The sequence below is a fragment of the Meleagris gallopavo genome, chromosome 8, assembly GCF_905368555.1.
Source record: "Meleagris gallopavo chromosome 8, MGAL_WU_HG_1.1, whole genome shotgun sequence".
In the NCBI taxonomy this organism is placed as follows: Eukaryota; Metazoa; Chordata; class Aves; order Galliformes; family Phasianidae; genus Meleagris; species Meleagris gallopavo.
Genome location: NC_139411.1, coordinates 20,096,581 through 20,114,739, shown reverse-complemented (window position 1 = coordinate 20,114,739; position 18,159 = coordinate 20,096,581). Strand labels below are relative to the sequence as shown.

The following is an 18,159-nucleotide window of genomic DNA, read 5'->3' as shown; positions in this document are numbered from 1 at the left end:
AACTCATAGCTCTGTAAGTGCATTTCACATTTATATTGAAGATGTATTCTCAGAATATTTGCCATTTGTGTCATGTCACAGAAAACATACCTTTAAAATTATAAAACTTATTCATCATGCAATTAATAAGCCTATTTCCATACCAAGAGTTCTGATTCTATTTATCATCCAATAAATTGTAAAAACGCTACCACTGCTTATTTCAAGTAGCATTCACTGTACCTTGCACTCTTGGAAAACCCATTCTTGAGGTCCTTCTGTACGTAGTTTTTGAATATATTGAAACATGTGCAAAATAATATCTTCAACATGCACTGGAAAGAAAAAAAGCTTGCTTAATAATTGGCTCAATTCTACACAAAACACACAAAATAATTATTATGAAAAGAAATAGGAAAGTTTGTATTTTTCATTACAATCAAGATATTTGAGTACATGAACAATCCCCCTGAAAAAGTTACTTGTTTACAGACATGAACTGTTCAGGTCCCAAGCTAATTCTGAGACCTGCTTTGAACATGCTGTGTAAATTAAATTATATTATAAAATTTTATTCACATACTATGAATAAGTAGCACACAAAGGTATTAACAGCTTTTCTTCTAAAGTAGTTTACTTTAAAATACTTAATTAAATATTTCAGTTGTACCCTCAAATAAGTTCTCTTCTTACGTTAGATGAAGAGTGTTAACACAGTGATGGGATTTAATATATTAAAGTAACTGGTTATTCTGGGTTTAATCTTTCAAGCTATAAATATAATTAGTCTCTCTGGAGACAAAAACAAGCCCATCAGATCAGGACTAACACGGAATGCAGACATAGTGGCTTCACTTACAAAGTCCTTCCTCTGTCAAGTCCACATTTATAATGAAAAACATGAAACCTCTAGCACCTTCCTTCTGTCCTCCAACAAGAGTATACACCCATCCTATGAAATCAAAGAGAAAATGTATTGCATAAGCAAGCCTGTAAAGATTTATACATCACTTTCTTTGTATGCTTTGGCAACAATACTTTTTTTTTCCCTCCTTCTTTTTCTGGAAAACCTTGACTACTTTACATCTTCCCCTTGTCTATCTTAACACCTACAGCAAAAGAGTAAGTTCAGCATCTGACCCATCTGATCTTGTGATGCAGTAAGTTCAACATCAACTGATCACCAGGTAATTCATGTTTGGAACAAAGTAATATAATAAACAACATTAACATACACTCTTCTACTCCTCCAGACGTTAAGAGAGCTGACAGTAGCTTCTAAGTCAGTGACAGAACAGAGACAAAACAGTATTTCAAAGCCCATACGTCTCTAAGCAGGGTTGAATGAAGCAAAGCACTAGAAATAATAGCTTCCAAAGTCAGGGTGTTTGTTACTTACTCATTTTTACCCACCACAGAAACAAGAATGAAGTGGATAAAAATGATTTACAACTCAAATTACTCTAATAGCTGGGGACTTCAAATTAAAAAGAAGTTTCACATAAAATTGACCCATTCATGGTAGGTCTTCAAAAAAAAAAATATGTACAACTGATTAATTTTTAATTCTTTACATTCAAATTACTTACCTTTGGCTTTAAGCTCTGACAGAAGACTCCCTGGGCCTTCATGCCCAATCAGATGACCAAGGTAATGGCCAGGATTTGATTTATAGTATTTCTGAAGGTCTGGTATAGGAAATGTGACATAAAGATTTCTGATGTCCTTAATAGGTACCACTTTGTAAAGTTGCTGAAGATAAAAATTAAAAAGCAAATCCATAAAATGACATTCACCCAATCTCACTTATTCATTTCAGTAGCAAATATCATGTCCCCTTATGTACGTAACAACAACACTGGGTTGAAAGTAAAGGTATAGAAGAACCACGGCGACATTTGAGCCATTCATTATGCAAACACACAGAAATAATATCCCAACCTCTCAACCAAACAAACATCTTTACTACAAACTATACTAAATACACTCTTGGAGAGGTAGGTGAAAATATGAGGAAAGAAACAGAGATGCTGATACAAAAGTAGCGAAGTATACAATGTACTACTGTAGCATGAGAAGTATCACCTAAAGTATACAAGCCCACCAAAAGATACAACTCTATACTGACCCTGAGATGTTCTTCTTGGAAAGGATGTTCCGGAAATTCTGGAATAGGGACGTTTTTATTCTCCACTTCTGAAAATAACTTCACCACTAGGGAAGTCAGCTCATCCAAGGATTCTATAATAAAGAAACATTACAAAACACCTAATCATTATCTGCTGTTTCTATCCGATTTAGATTTTCAATATTCTATAGGAAAGATATGGATTATACAGAAAAGTTATTCTAATGGTATAATGGTTATTCAAATCAGAAAGGAAATATGTAACACTTCAGTTCTGAAATATAATATGCTATAAGCACCATGCTTATTAAAGGCTTCAACCATGATTCATATAAATCCTGTTAAAAGGAATAAACATTTAAAATAAACTGACGAATCCAAATCTAAGGTGGAACAGAAGAAGTAAATCAGATGTTAAGCATTAAAAAATTAAAAATTCCATGAAAAGCCTAAGGAACGTGGAATTACAGTTGCTAATTTTTCTGTATGTTTCAGCAGATTTGTTAAAACTTCATGGTTTTTATCCTCAGCTTACCCTCCAGTGCTTCACATACACTGAGCCAGGGTCATATGTGCTCAGTGCCCCATAATTTCTTACACAAACCTGTGATGTGTTTAAATATTTCCACTTTTACACCCATTCCAGTTGCTGACTGGGACTGTACTACTCTCCAAAAATGGTAGAAAGACCATTTGTGGAAAGAACATACTGTGCATGAATTCACCTAAAGACATCTACACAGATACAGATGAAACTCTACTCTCAAAATAGCTGCCTGCTTAAAACCAATGCATTTTGGAGCACTTCTCAAAGTAAGAATAAGATTACTCATTCTTCAACCTCAATCCTTAGAAGATCTCAGAAAGCAGTCACCTTGCCAGATTTACAGAGCGGAATCTTCCTGCCCAACACAAGCCTGCTCCCACAAGCAAGGGAATGTGACAGAATACCACAGGGAAAAACAACAACAACAACCAGCACAAACCAAAGTAGTCACTCACACAGAGATTCTGTGAACTGCACATAATTCTGTTAAAGACCCATGTTTTATTTTATCTTTTTTCCCCACACTGGGAAAAAAAGGTATTGAAGAATGCACCTACAGTATGAGATAGCACTGGGCATTAGATTCAGTAGATACTATTAAGGCTTTCTCTGGCTTAAAACCAACTCAAAAACACTAAAAAGAAATGCAAAAAGTTCCAAGCTTACTTCATTAGAACACCAGTCAAGGCTAAAGTGTGCATTTTTCTGCACCAAAACGAAAACCAGTTGCCTTCTATCAATTTGTTAACCTGTTTAACTTGGCTACTGAAGCTAAGTTAATAAACTATTACTCCCAAAGAACTACTCCAACTTTTTTTCCCCCCTCTCCAAAGTTTATACACTTGCTTCTTAGTTAAAATAAATAAATGAATAGGAACACACTACTGCACTTAATTCTTAGGGGGAATACTCAAAAATATTTATATTACATTGCAAGGACAACTTCTTCGTCTTCAGCCAAAGAACTTCACAGTAACATTTCTGGTTAATGGATTAGCTTCCTTAGCAATTAATAAGTATGCAATTCAGATACATAAAATGTAAGAAGTCTGAATTCAAGTTTTCCTACTCGAGTTTACGTAACACTCAACAAAACACAAACATGCCACCTTAATACAGGCAGAAAAGAACACAATCATTTAAGCTTCCCAGCTACAGCCATGGTTTTCTTTAAGACAGATTTCCAGTTGCTAGGGTGACTCTTACTGAAAAGGTAAGAATTTAAGAGTCTACAGGGGAACTGCTATACTGAAATTGTTCCATGAATTTTGCTTTTGATTAGATTTTATTTTGTGGGATGAATTATAGAACAAAATAACAGCAAAGTTATATTTACCACTATTTGCCAGAGATATTCTGATTCTCTTATCACTTTTCACTAAGGCACATTGTATATACAAAGTGGAAGGAAAAAAATCAGACAATTACTAGGCTGCACGCAGCTTTGCAAGTCCATCTACTTCAGAATGCACAACAGGGAGATCGCAAAGGACCTGCAGTGAGCAACTTTTTTTTTTTTTTTTAATGTTAGAGCATTTCCAACTATTTGTTTATTTATCAATTAGAAGTTCTGCTACACTGATAGCAAGGTGTTTACAGCAAAAAAATTCATGGAATTGTGTTAACAATGTTTGTTTTCTGCCCCTTGATTTTTATATGTAGAGCTCCCCATAATCAAAAAGAACTAAATCAAAAAGAATCTGGAACTTAACAATTTTCAATTCTGATTCTCAAGGACTTCAAAAGAAGAAAACAAAACAAAACAACAAAACATTTTGTAGGATATAAAGCCTCCTGGAAAGCAATTGCATGATTCTGATGCTTGAACAAACAACTGAGTGAGAAAAGGAATGTTTCTTTTTAGGGAAAATAAATAAAGAGAAGTAAAGGCTTTTCATCTAAATGTTAGATAAGGTTTATCCTTTAACAATGCAGAAATATTTAGAGTGGAAATATGTACAAACGTCAAATATGAAAACAGTATCACAAGCCCTCCCAACATCTGAGGTGTCAGCCTTCAAAAAACAAGCATATGACAGCAATTGGTGATTCAATAATGGATTCAAAATTTTCAGCTTAGTTTTTGTATTGTAAGCTTACGAACACTTAAATTTACACACTGCAAGTTGTTTTGGAGATGTCGCTAAACATAGCATCATGTTTGGTCAGTCTGTACAAGCTTAACTTTTTCTCTTCTGTAGATTTTCAGATTTTACTTTCCTCTTTATGAACATAAACATATTTAAAGTCTTATGTGACAAACAACAAGAACAACAAAAAACACTTTTGAGCTCTCACCTCTTCCTAAGACACAAATAGCCATTAAATTTGATGAATAGTAAGTAGAATGAAACTTCAGTAACTCTTGTCTTACATCTATTCCTTCTTTGGTTGGTCTAGTTTCCAGAGTAAGCTTGTTCCCTGTAACATAAAATAAAAATTTAGCAATAGAGCTTCTTGATCACAGGTATACTTGTGGTTTATGAATTTATCAAAAAAAAAAAAAAAAGAATCGGTTTTGTCTGGGTTGACAGTCAACTTAAAAGATTACTGCGCATAATGAAGTATATTTGCTCTATACTGTAAAAATACAATTGTAGAAATTATTGTTGTAAACACTTTCATTCTCCGTGGGCATGTTCCTCAAGAATCTAAGAATGTCTCAGACTTCCAAATTAAATTATTAAATTTGAATGGCTATTTCAAAGCAACTCAAGTGAGCCCAGGCTTTAATTCAGAAGGAAAGGGCTCTTCTTTCGCTCAACTAGAGCAAGTTATTCCTGCATACACACACCTTTCAGAGGAACCACTTTGTGAAATTACTTATGGCACAGCGTGACAAAAATTATAGCCTAATATTTTAATAAAAAAATAAAAGATAATTAATTTTGTAACATTGGTTTGTTGTGATGGTTCAGTTTATCAGGTCTTACAGATCTGGGCCTAAAAACAACAGAAACACAGAAGTTAGAAGAGAGCCCTTGAATCAATAGAAAGGGCAAATTAAAATAAAAGATCTAAAACTTCAGCTTAATAACTGTTGTATTAAGAATACTAGCACAAATTAAGAACCAACAGTCAGAAGACAGCTTGTAGAGGTAGGAAAATGGACAGTACAAAAGTGCCGAGAATTATTGTTACAGGCAGTTACTCAGTGATAGATAAAGAGTATCTGTGGACAAAGGAACAAATAAGCATAAGTATTAAGGTACAATTGTTTCTCTGGATAGACAGAGTAATGTTAAGTTCACTATCAAAACAGGCTCTGCAGCAATAAGCTGTGATCTAAAGCATCAAATGGGGGCATTCCAAAATTGTTCTAGACTGGCTAACAGCTCAGCTAGCCAACAGGAAATAATAAGGACGTCAACTGCAGTTGTCATGAAAACTGCATTACAGCTGGCAACCCTGAGCAAATAAAAACCAAAGTCAGGCGCTAGTTCTGCTGAGCAAGATTTACAGGACGGCTCTGCTGAATTTGAGCAAACCTCAAGTATTCTCCCCCTATGCAAACATTTCACTTGTCAGCTAAAAAAATCTTCCTAAACTGTAGAAAAATATTTCTGCAATGTCCACTAATATTTTCTGAGAGCTGCATAGAAATGAAAAAGAGTAATCTCTTCAGTAAAAGCAAAAACTTTATTTGCTGGTTCAGGAAGGCCAAATTCCACCCCTCTGAGATTACAAAATATACTTTGGATACTCGTCTGCAGTTTCCAAGACTTGCTTTCAAATTCATTTGTTTGGGGAATACAGTTTAAACTCCTCCTGTTTAAAACAGCCTCTTCATCAAGCGCAAAAATATTTTCCTCTTTCTTGAGACAAAGGAAGAAGCCAGTCCTTACAGTTCATTACCTGCTCTCTAACCTCCCTACTGTACGCAATATTTCATCAACTCAGCAAATGGACCCAGCCACTAAATACATTCATGGTTAAATAGTGCAGTGCCCAAATTAATGGCACTAATACTCTGACAGCTTCAAAACAAACTTGCATGCAACTCACGTATAAAATAACTTCAGCAAAACCTCCAATTAAACTTCTGCCAAAGCATATAACAACTTTGGTTTTAAACATAACCATGACCTGTTACTTTAATGCTTTTTAAATTGAGGCTTTTTAGTTTTCATTACTGAGCACTCTGTGATTAATAAAGACTGAAAAACACCATCAGCCATAGGATTGGGATTTGTTCAATAATAGTTAACCTAGACATCTGCAGCTGCATTTTATGCTTCATATTTTCTTTTCATGTTCTTACTCAGTAACCGTCGGGTTACTTTGCTAATCTTTCCAGTTTGACCTAGTCACTGTCACCCAGTCTTAACAGAATACTACTTAGCAAAAAGAATGTGACTAACAACAATTAAAACACAGTCCATCCACGTTGTCATGCACAAAGAAATACAGTACCAAACTACGACAAACTGAATCACTGGAAAAGAGCATCCATTGCAGTAATTATCAAAATCATAAAGAATGCCTCATTACTATCATCCAAGTCTTGTATCACTCTGTTCTGCATGTTTTGTCTAGCTTGGTTTGGTGTACCATGTGGAAAATGTAATAAAGCACTACAATAAACATGCATGGAGCAGGAAAAAAAAAAGCAGAATTGTTTCACTCCAGTCTTGATCAACTTCATACAGTAACACTGCATACACTACACAGAACACCAATAGAAGAATAATAATTTTCTGACAAACCTGTTCCAAATTTACTGAAAGGATGATTGGGGTTTCCGGTAGCCTTCTCCAATTGAAACAACCTCCAGGCATCATTCATCAGATTCTTTTCATGCTCAGAATCAACAGCATTCACTTCCCTATCTTTGCAGCTTTCATCAAACAAAGGGCACAGGAAAAACTGGGCAAATCTAAACAGAAAATTTTAAAATCAACTTTCCATTACATTTACTTATAGTATGAAGTATCCCTCCTGAAAATTACTGATTACTTTTCAGTGCAGAATTCAACAATAGTTTTGACACCGATTCATTAGTTCTCAATTTCTTTACCTATAAATGCAGACTACAATACACTCACTCCACAAAGAATCAACCTTATATCACAAATCATACATAGAAAATTTCTATGGTATAGAAGTTTAGCTGCAAGGGGTTCTTAATCTTGTGAATCAAATCAATTTTGTCAGATACAGAGGAAACAAGGAACAAACATTGAGAGCAAAGAGCTCAGACTTTATGATGAGTACGAACAACTTGATCATCAACGCAGAAGTTCTATGGCATAAGCAAGGGATTAAAAAGAAAACCAAAAAGTTTCCTAGAACAGCACTTCTTACAAAGGGGAAAATCCACTCTCCATCTCACTGACTACATGCCCTTGAATTTCTGCTCTTTCCCACAAAAGGCAGAGGTTTCAGTCATTTCCCCTTACTAAAAACATCCAATTTTATTTCTAGACTTCATTCTTAGGCTGTCAAAGAAGTAAGGTTTACGTGGTATGTGTAGTACTTGACACAGTCAGAGCATTTGCATAATGCATAAGCTCACTGACACATTCTGTGCCCCACGTTTTTGAAAATATTCAATATAAATACAATCTTTAAAAATTCTCCCTCGGTGAAGAAGGCTGCTAGCTGAAAAAAAAAATCTGAGAAACATTTTTTAAACTGAAGTCATCTAGTCAGTTTTAACAAAAGACAACGCTCTGAACCCTTTCTTTAACAACATAGTGAAAAAAGCATGAGGAAGAACTCTTAAGCTATTTGAAATAGCAGCAATAATTTAAATAGAGGTATGTTTACCTGTCTAGTGCACCTTCTAGATGTTCGTGTGACACATCGAAGTAATAGTTTGTATGCTCTCCACTGGTGAAAGCATTGGAGCTCCCTGCATGTTCACTGAGAAATTGACTATATTCATTCTCTTTTGGGTATTTCTTGGTTCCCAGAAACAGCATATGCTCACAAAAATGACTAAGTCCAGCAATGTTGGGCGGATCAGACAAAGACCCTGCAAGAGGAAAAATGTCATAAAATCACTGACAAAAAGTAATAATCAAATTGTAAGTCTTTTAAAGTTGTTTATATCACAGTATGTTGTCCAAGCCAATTATACAAATTCTGCAGTTATAAGTAGACACTTGGCAGCTAACAGTCAACTAAAATCAATCTTAAAAAAAAAAAAAGAAATAAAAAAGGAAATTTAAAATGAGTAACTGAACCAATTACTGTCTCAAACTGCCTTCCCAGATCAGCCTGCATTGATTGCTTTTTAGACAAATAAGATTTAAATTGAAGTTCATGATTCATAATCTGTATAGACCTGGCAGATCACAACGTTCTGTCTTCTATAGTTTGATTTTAATAACTGCATTGCATTCAAAGGCAGCAATTGACAGCCACAATTAAGGAGGTGTTTCCCCTGTGGTTTACAGGATGAGTAATAACCTGTGATTAATTGCCAGGACACAAGCAGCTATTGCAGTCAGTGAGGAGGTGAGAAGGCAGACACTTTAGAAGACAACAAAGGCTTCCTGGAATGTAAGGCAGAAGTTCGAATCTGGAAGTCCTGCTTTGGATCTTACAACAGTGAGCAATGGGAGAAGATAGGTGGAGGTAGCAGACGTTTCCTCCAGCACACATGCAGGAACACAACATAGTTGGTTACTACTGTCAGAGTATCCAAGAAAACCAGATTTGGGATCCTCTGAACTAGATAATGATTTGTACCAGAAGTTTACAAAGTTACTCTACTACTTGTGTCCTAACATCAATGGCACAAAGAGCTCCCAACTATATACACTGCAAGAGGGTAAGTGAAAATGCTTAGGTAATGTGTGCATGCATCACACTTTGGAAGTGAGAAATTGTCACTTTGAGAAATACCTCCAATAAAAGGAAAGGCTTCCACAGCTTCAAAGATACCGTCTTCCCTTCCTATTCCTTGTATTTCTGTTTGCAACTTAAGCATCACTGCAGTTAGGGTGTGCCTCCTCACCTCCTCCAGCACTACAGCACCTTCTCACCTCAACTCATAAACAATTTCACAAGAAAAAATGTCTGACGTGACAGATGGAGCCATCTGAAATAATTGTACTCACACCCGCCCCTTTCCTGCTTACAAAACAGCTTTCATAACATGAAACTTACTCATTAAAAGACATATTTCTACACTTGAGTAAACACAGTTTACCAAGAGAATTTGATTAGCTCTCGTGATTTTCAACTTAGTACATCAAAGAATTAAGCTCTAAATTTCAGTAAAAGACAGGCTAGCAATTAGATATTACTCCTGCCAGTTTATTTGCAATTAACATAAAATTTAAAGAATTTTAATGATATAATAATTGTTTAATGAACACAAATTGCATTAAATACCTATGTGCACATCGAGTGCTGCTGAAGACTTATCCGTGGTGGGGTCACTAATGAGAAGTGCTTTAATGCCATTTGCCAATTCCAGTCCACGATATTCTCGTTTATCCTCAGGCGATTTGATAATTTCATTTGTTATTCTCTTAATAGCAGGATTGTTCATTTTGTTATTTGTCTCCTTCTGAAGACTTAAGGAAAATAAAAGAGAATTCACTTACTGTTTTTACTTAAGAACTGTTCATAGATTAACAGTTATGTTAGAGAATAAGCTCTGGGTGACAGAGACAGCAAGGAATTTAGTTCTGCACAACACTCATATAATATAGCTCAAATCCCGGGAGATTCCTGCAAAAATAAAGTAAAATAAAAAATAGGCTGAGCAATGCAAAAGAAAAAAAAAAAAATGCTGATCGCATAATTGAATGTTTACAGTTTCACTAGCAGTAATTAGAAAATAACTTAGCAAAGTAATAACATGCCCCTGTTCAACTACGATAAGAATGAAATAAATCCTATGTTGCTATCTTGAATATACTTCCAGGTTTCAGGAAAGTATTTTCACTGAAGCTTCTGAACTGACAGTTGTACTCTGTATGCTGTAACTTCACAATCTCAGATTTAAAACAAATACCACAACAACTGGGTTTGTACAGTCAGACGTGAAAGGGTAACAACATTTACACTATTGCCAGAAACATACAAACAGAAGAATCACCATGATCAAAGACTGCTTCCTATGTATAAAATTCTACTATTTTGCAGATGGAAGGTGGATCATTATAAAGCAAAGCAGCAAACCATGCATTAGATCTTTGAAAAAATTTTGGAAGGAGTAAAAAGACTATCTGGAATTTTCAAATAGCCTGAAAGAAAGCACAGTTACCAACAAGAATTATAATCCAAGTAAAAAATTCTGGAGTTTGGAAACATCAAGGAATAACCAGAATTTGAACACTGCCAAGACAGAGCCAATAATAAACAACACAGAATAGCACCTATAAATGTGCTGCAAGGTGCATTTCGGAAGGAAATACTTCCATTACTAACCACACTTTTTTTTTTTTTTTTAAGCTCAGTCAAATGTAATAACTAACTCCCAACTTGGATGCTGAAATTAAATGTCTACACTCTGATTTACATCTCTCATACATTTACTGGCTTAACCTTATATGCAGAGTGCACCTAACATTCACGATCAGAGTATACTCTAAGCACAGAAACTTCTGTTTCTTTGCATCAACAACATGTGTTGTGGAATAAAAACGTCTCTTTGTTTAAAGTTCAGAGTAGAAGTAGAAAAACTCTATTGTAAGTGTATATCTAAGCATAAAGGAAGAACTGATACTACCTTTCATAGACAAAGTAACTAAGCTGTTCTTAATTCTATTTCTCTATCTCTTCTATACGGTTCTATTGGACTGACAAATATAAGCATTCAGGAGAACAAAGCCATTTCTGTATTTCTTGATTTCATCTCTACCAACACACAACTATCTGTTGGCTTTCAGTTAAAGCCTTCTGACTCATCAACATACCAGTTACTAAACAGAAGACAAAGGTATACTATAAAATTTCAAATCTGGGAGGTTCCATATGCTAAACAGTTTCGTTGTCACGTGGTAACTCCTTATTTCTCTACCTCCTCCCTGAGTCACAGAATGTTGACTGTTCACACAACTCATCATTCCAATGTGATTCATCAAATTACACAGCTTCCGTGAAACCTCACAGTTTTCAACAGATGTCTTGTGAAGCTGCACACCTCCACCTCATTTTATCATCATTCTCTACTTGTTCCTCCTTCACAGCTACCTCCAGTTCAGCAGTCAAATTTCAGAACAGGAAATCTGCCATTCTCAAAAGATTAAGTGATTAAGCCTTCCAACTAAGGACTTCATTCTGTATCTTTTTATTGATTGTTATTTTCATGGGCATTGTGAATGTACGATTCTCTTCTAGCTCCAAAAGGGTTCATATGATTAAGCTACATAAACTGCGCTAGCAAAAGCAAGAGAGCAAGAGCAGATGAACCACACAATACATTTGGAAGGCAGCCTGTCAAAAGAAAACAAAACATACAGGTCTGATACCTTCTAGCTAAAGTCCTTCTGGTGCTATGCAACTATAACACAATAGCTAGAAAATGCAATTTAAGACTATATTTATACAGAGACATTTTCTTAAGCAAACTATAAGCTCCATTCATTCGCAACTGCTTTTTGACAACAGGAAAAAAAAAGCAACAAACAGAAAGAACTTTTTTATTTCTAGTTCATTTGAGAAGTAGCTTAATTCCTTAAGTTATGCTGAGGGCCTGTCCTAAAGTACTGGTTCTATATCTACTTGCTGTGCTATCATCACAGCCAGCACTGGATGCTGACATCCAGTAGGAAAGAAATTTATCCACAAACTAGACACATCCCTATTCAGTGACTGGGAAATCTTTAACATTCTTCCCTCCCATCAAAATGACTTCACTTACACAAGAAAAGTCTAAGGCACTTTGCAGTAAAGCGATAGTCTATTATTTAAGGTCCATTTTTGTAACAAGTTGTAGGCAGGCAGTCCTCAAAACCAGAGGCTTCCTGAAGAAGCCAGCTTCCACCTGCAGCATACAACAGAGTGGGAGTGGGATTAAATGATACGTGAGTCTTCCTACTTATTTCAGTCTAAGTTATTTTAGTAAACTTATTGTAATTAAAAACCAACCACCGTAGTCAAGCCTAAGTTTAGTGTTTGAACAATTAAAGACCGTATTTGAAAACCAATTAACAGAAACTCCTGAGAGCTGCCTTCATTGCATGAATGTAACTAGCTAATAAAAATATGACCCTGAAATCATAAACTCCAAAGCACTTTTCAAGATTTGTCGTCATAACAGGCTGCACAAGTTGAAGTCAAATGTTGATAGGAAAGTCTGAGCCAGACAAATGACTATAAACATTCATCAGCTTCAAGTAACCAGATGGACATCTCAGAGAAGTAACATCTCTGCAGATTTCCATGCCTATTTTCAACATATATCAGTTGCCTTGAAACTTGGGATTCCCTGAAGCTTTCATACAACTGAACCTGAATTTTTTTATGCACATCTGTGGGAACATCAATGTGCTCGCTGTAAGTTTACACTGTATACACTAGAATCTGCATTGTTCCTGGTCTTCAATTCATGTCTCATGTGTTCTGATTACACTTCACATGTCATGCTGGCTGCAATACAAATATTCTAACTCCACACTGAGAAAATGAGATTGGCTGTTACTGTTATACCTGTTTCAAGTTCCATATTTTATTTGTATGCCCACCTGTACTTCAGTTTTCTTTTAAATTCTAAATTTCACTGCCTACCACTTACCAGAGGGAAACCTTTCTTGAGTCCAAACTTCTTTGTTCTGTCTTGTAAAGGATCTAGCACTGACACAAGCAGCCTGTATCATCTACTAATCCTTGTGGTTTACAGTCCTTAGTAACTTAGACAAAGAATTCTTCAGCTGGCAATGCCTGGAGCAAAAGAAGAGCTGTGTGCTTCAGCAGGAGGCCTGGGGCTGCAGAACTACAGCCAAGAGAACTCACAGTAAGTTTTCTCTCCTTTCCTGCAGTGAATTATTATCACTGAGCCGAGCACTGTGGAGGATTCCATGAATTTCATGGAATTTAGTTACAAACTAGTGGCTTTCCAATTATAAAATAAATCTCCATTCTTTCACATGTCTTTAACCCTCATCTCCTTTAAGTCTACCATTCCTCACGGCAGCAGCAGCATTTGACAGCAGTGTGACATCTTTATGAGCATAACAGTGACATTAGCAATAAACCAACCTGTAATTAACTGGCTCTCTCAGCTTATTGATTCACTTGTACACCACAATTAAAGTTTATTTTTTAAACTAAACTGTATTCAGAACAGTTGTTTTCCTAAAATCAGGCTGCTGTTTTTATTAAGGTATATAGATACTTTAATATACACCATCAATATATTAAAAATTTGAACAGAAAGCAAGTAATCTCAACAAACATAATTCAATCTTCTCAGGCAACCATTGCCATAAAGGATGCTTCAGAACAATCATCATAAACCATTCAGGTTACGTAGTTCAAAAGTAGCCAAACCTAGTAAGTCTTCCACACACACAGAGATTAAAACAGTTGATATGACTCAACATACATAACCCACAGTAGCAATCTGCTATGAATTTACTTGTCAAGAAGCTACAGAATGTATCTCAGATTCCAACACATCCCTGATGCTGATCTGAATAAATGCGATTGCATACACAGACTGCATAAGTAGATAAACCATGATTTAATCAGTGCTCTCAAGTTATTAAAAACAACGAATCATGTCAAATCAGGCAAGTTTGAGGACGATGAATATTTAGAAGGCTTTGTCATGTAGTTCATTTTGAAGAAATTCTGAAGTCTAACTACAATGACAGCATTTTCAGAACCTTAGCCTCCAGCTTTCTGCCAAGCCTAGAACCCACAGAAAACTCCCTCGTAATGACAGTGGCCAGGGCAGATGCTGCCTTCCTTGCTCTCCTTCTCAGAAGGGTCCATCTTCTGCAGCTTCTGTGTTACATCCATAAGGCTCAATCTGCTGCAGGTTTCATTGCCAGGGGGCTGTAAAACTGGGCATGATTACCAGCAGCATTAATGAGATGACAACACATTGTGAACTTGCCAAAACCAAGGACAATGACCCTCCTTTCACCTGTACGATTTAGGCCTGAACAGCAAAAGATCATGTTTTCACAGCAGCCTTGGCTTGGTCAAAACTGATAGGATCAAGATACCATAATGCTAACTTACTGCCTTAAAATTATATTCTTTTGCTTGAACATTTTATAATTTCCAAAGGTTAAAAAAAAGAAAAAAAATTAAACAAAAAGGCAGAACGTTATACAATCTGCCATCAGACACAGCAATAAAGGATAACAATTTTTTTCCTAAACTTCTAAATCACTTTAGCTTACATTCTCTCTCTTTAAAAATTCACCACAAAGAATTCATTAAACACACCTTCCAAGATAAAAAAGTCTCATCCAGGTTCAACAATCCTTTTCCCAGTATTTGTTGCTTCAGTTAGGCAATATCAAATTCTAATGCTTGAACAATAGTGTGGGTTTTTTTTTTTTTTTTTTTTTTTTTTTAAACATTTAAGCAAAATTATCTGGGGTTTTGGTCTTCAGACAATTACGACAATACGGATTCTTCAGAATGACTTCCTAAGTCTGGCACAATATTTTACATTGCATCATTATATGCGTCAGCCTCAAATCACACACTAAGAACAAGACTGATAACAGTTTCCATGTCATATGGTTATGTACTTGAAAAGTGTATTTTACATTCTTCAGAAACATTCATATGAATTCATTTAATGGTGCTATGCATCAAATCCCCACAAGCCAGTGGGATTCCCTTTCACCCATCCTCCCTTCCTGACATTTTCCACCATTCCATCACCAGGGCATGATCCACAGCTACAGGGCAGCAGCAGTGCCAGCACAGCCCTGTACATGCCAGGAAACACAGAACTGGATGCCATGGGAGACTGCTGTGCTTTATTCTAGAATGGACTGGGGATGTGTACTTCATACATTTTGTCAGCAACTAACACATCAGATTGTCCAAGACTGTCTCTAAAGCCAACTCACCTAACACTTTATGCTACCATCTGTCTCAAACCCTCAAACTTAAAAACTTGTGAGGTCTGAAGGAAAAAAAAGACAAGACTAAAACTTTTGTTACACTGCACAACAGAAGTACATGGAAAGATATGAGAACTGGCAAGACAAACTTATCTAGCAACAAAACCACAAAGAACTTTGAGATCTGGTATCATGAAGAGCACTGTAATCCCCTGTTAAAAACAACTGGGCTTATTTAATTCTAGAGCCTTGACAGAACCAATAGAGCTATAACAATGAGTAGCATCCTGTGGTGTGTTTCAGCAAAGGAATTCCAGACTGTTTACCTATTTTTGTTCTAATTTTTATGATTTTAGACAATTCAGTTCAAGTTCTACTGCTAACACCGTGAATAAACCTTCAACTTAGAGCAATTTTTTCCATTTCCATCTTTGAGACAAGATACAGTTCTGACTCATTCTCAAAACAACTTGCAGAAGGTCAGGCCTTCTAAATAGAGAGTTACAGTGAATCAACTTTTGAACAAGCCTCAACAAAAATCACCTGACTGAAAATATACAACCCTACATCATCAATATAGTTTATCAGCTCAGTGACTTAAATAGCTGAGAACAGAAAGATATTGACAGATCACATGCATCCAAATACATAACTGTAGATACAGTACAATTAAATTAATTCCTCTCCACACATTCTCATTACAAAGTGTCCTTTTGATATTTCGTTAAAAAGACCAACATTATGAAAGTACCCAATACGATAGAATTAATATATCAAAAAAAAAAAAAAAAAAAAAAATCAACCCAATATGACTTCCCAAATGCTCTGACAGTATTTTTAGTAAATGACTTCAGTGAGCAACTGTCACCTGCAGTGACCCCTAACCACGTGCTAACACCTTCCAGCTCACTGAAACGCTAAAGGTAAGGAACATTTTTCCCTCTTCCCTCTTTCTTTCTCTGGCGCTCTGGAGGTAGCAGAGCAGGGAACTACTTTTGTGTTCATGTGCAATACGAGGTATATCGCTGACACTCTGATAAAGTCTCTGAATGTAGGGACTTTGCCAGTCTTACACACATGTAAATACACCTGTAGGGACACCCCAGCATAATTTGCTCTTTAGTTGAGGCTAATGCAGCTACTTTCAATGTTGTGTGCGAGAAAAGAAGGTCTAACATGGAAATTATCCCTGTTACTCAATTATTAAAATATATCTGTTACCAGCATCTTAGTTTTCACAAGTTCTCTATCTTTAAAAAAGAACAAAAACAAACAAAAAAACCTCAAACTACATGAAGTACTAAGCCTCCTCTGCCCCCTCTCATTTCATTATCATTTATGCAGATCCTAATTCACAATCAAATGGATGATTAATTCATGGCTGTGGGCAGTATGAAAACACAACAGGCCTACTCACACACAGCAAAGTCCAAATACTGTATACATTCAAACACTCCGAGAGGAGTAAGCCAGCAGAAGGAACGACAGCCTCGGCAAAGCAGCGGCTCAGAGCACGCGCTGTCGATTACCTTCACAGCAGCCAACGGCACGTTCATGCCGTGGTGCACACAGCAATCACGAACAATAACGGTGCGTCCAAAGTATGCTGTCAACTGCTCGTGTGGCAAGAGTCATCATAAGTCATTTGTTTTCCCAAGGAAAACTAAAGCTACTTTGCCGTCTTACTTTTGCGCCGTTAAATATAGCTTTGGCCATCAGGGTAACAGGCACGGCACCTACAGAAGGAAGAGAACAAAGTTCCCCTCTCCTTTCTGTCAACTTCGGATAACTCGGAGCAACGTATTTCTGCCCCGTTCGGGATGTTTACGCTTCAGGAGAGCAGGGCGAGTTAAGCAACATTAGAACTCCTTTTTTAAAGGAAAACGAAGGCAAAAAAACCGCAACAACAACCAACGACCAGTAAGCCCACCCGGCACGCAAAGGAACGCCCCAGCAGGGAAACAGACGCCCGCCCTGCCGGTACCGGCGGCGCAGCGCAGGGCACACGCAGGCCGCCCGCCGCTCGCTCCCCTCACGGTTTCCCCACGGCCCCGCGTTCTGGGCTGCCCTCGTTCCCCACAGAGCCGGGGCCGCCCCGGCCGAACAGCGCACCACCGCCCCGGCCCTCACACGACATGGGGGTTGCGGGCGGATCTCCAGCCCCTCACGCAGCGCCGTTCCCCCTCGGCCCGGTTCCCCCGCCTCACACCACGCACCGTACCCGAGAAAGCCGCGCTGAGGGGCGAACTGTGAGGCCGGGGCGGCCCAGGGACGCGCGCAGCCCAGCAGAGCCCGCCTCAGCTCAGGAAGCAGCCGCTGCCGCATATCCCGGCCCCGCCGCCTGCGCCCGGCCTCTCCCCGCCCCACGGCCCGGCCCGGTCCCGCTCAGCACGCGCCGCTCCTCAGCTCAGCTCAGCGCCGCGGCCGGCGGCGGCGCCATCTTCTCCGCCCGCCTCCCCTCCCCGCCCGGCCAATCCCTCCCCGGTGCCCTCGGGGTCCCGTCCGCCCTCCTC

General features: G+C 37.5%; 1 protein-coding gene across 3 annotated transcripts in view; it reads right to left on the bottom strand.

The window, feature by feature from the left end:
- The window catches only part of IDE (insulin degrading enzyme), a 53,922-nt gene that overhangs the window by 35,596 nt on the left and 167 nt on the right, over positions 1–18,159 (bottom strand). Inside the window, exons 1-9 of one of the 3 annotated variants that reach the window (XM_085229400.1) lie at positions 17,868–18,123; positions 9,999–10,183; positions 8,424–8,631; positions 7,361–7,530; positions 4,953–5,075; positions 2,108–2,220; positions 1,569–1,731; positions 839–931; positions 223–314 (exon numbers count right to left, since the gene is read on the bottom strand). In XM_085229400.1, coding sequence (XP_085085526.1) covers positions 223–314; positions 839–931; positions 1,569–1,731; positions 2,108–2,220; positions 4,953–5,075; positions 7,361–7,530; positions 8,424–8,631; positions 9,999–10,183; positions 17,868–17,971 — 1,251 coding nt within the window. In that variant the 5' untranslated portion in view covers positions 17,972–18,123. Of the gene's footprint in view, positions 1–222; positions 315–838; positions 932–1,568; positions 1,732–2,107; positions 2,221–4,952; positions 5,076–7,360; positions 7,531–8,423; positions 8,632–9,998; positions 10,184–17,867; positions 18,124–18,159 lie in introns of those variants that run through there. The other 2 variants (XM_085229399.1, XM_085229401.1) reach the window with 2 other exon arrangements.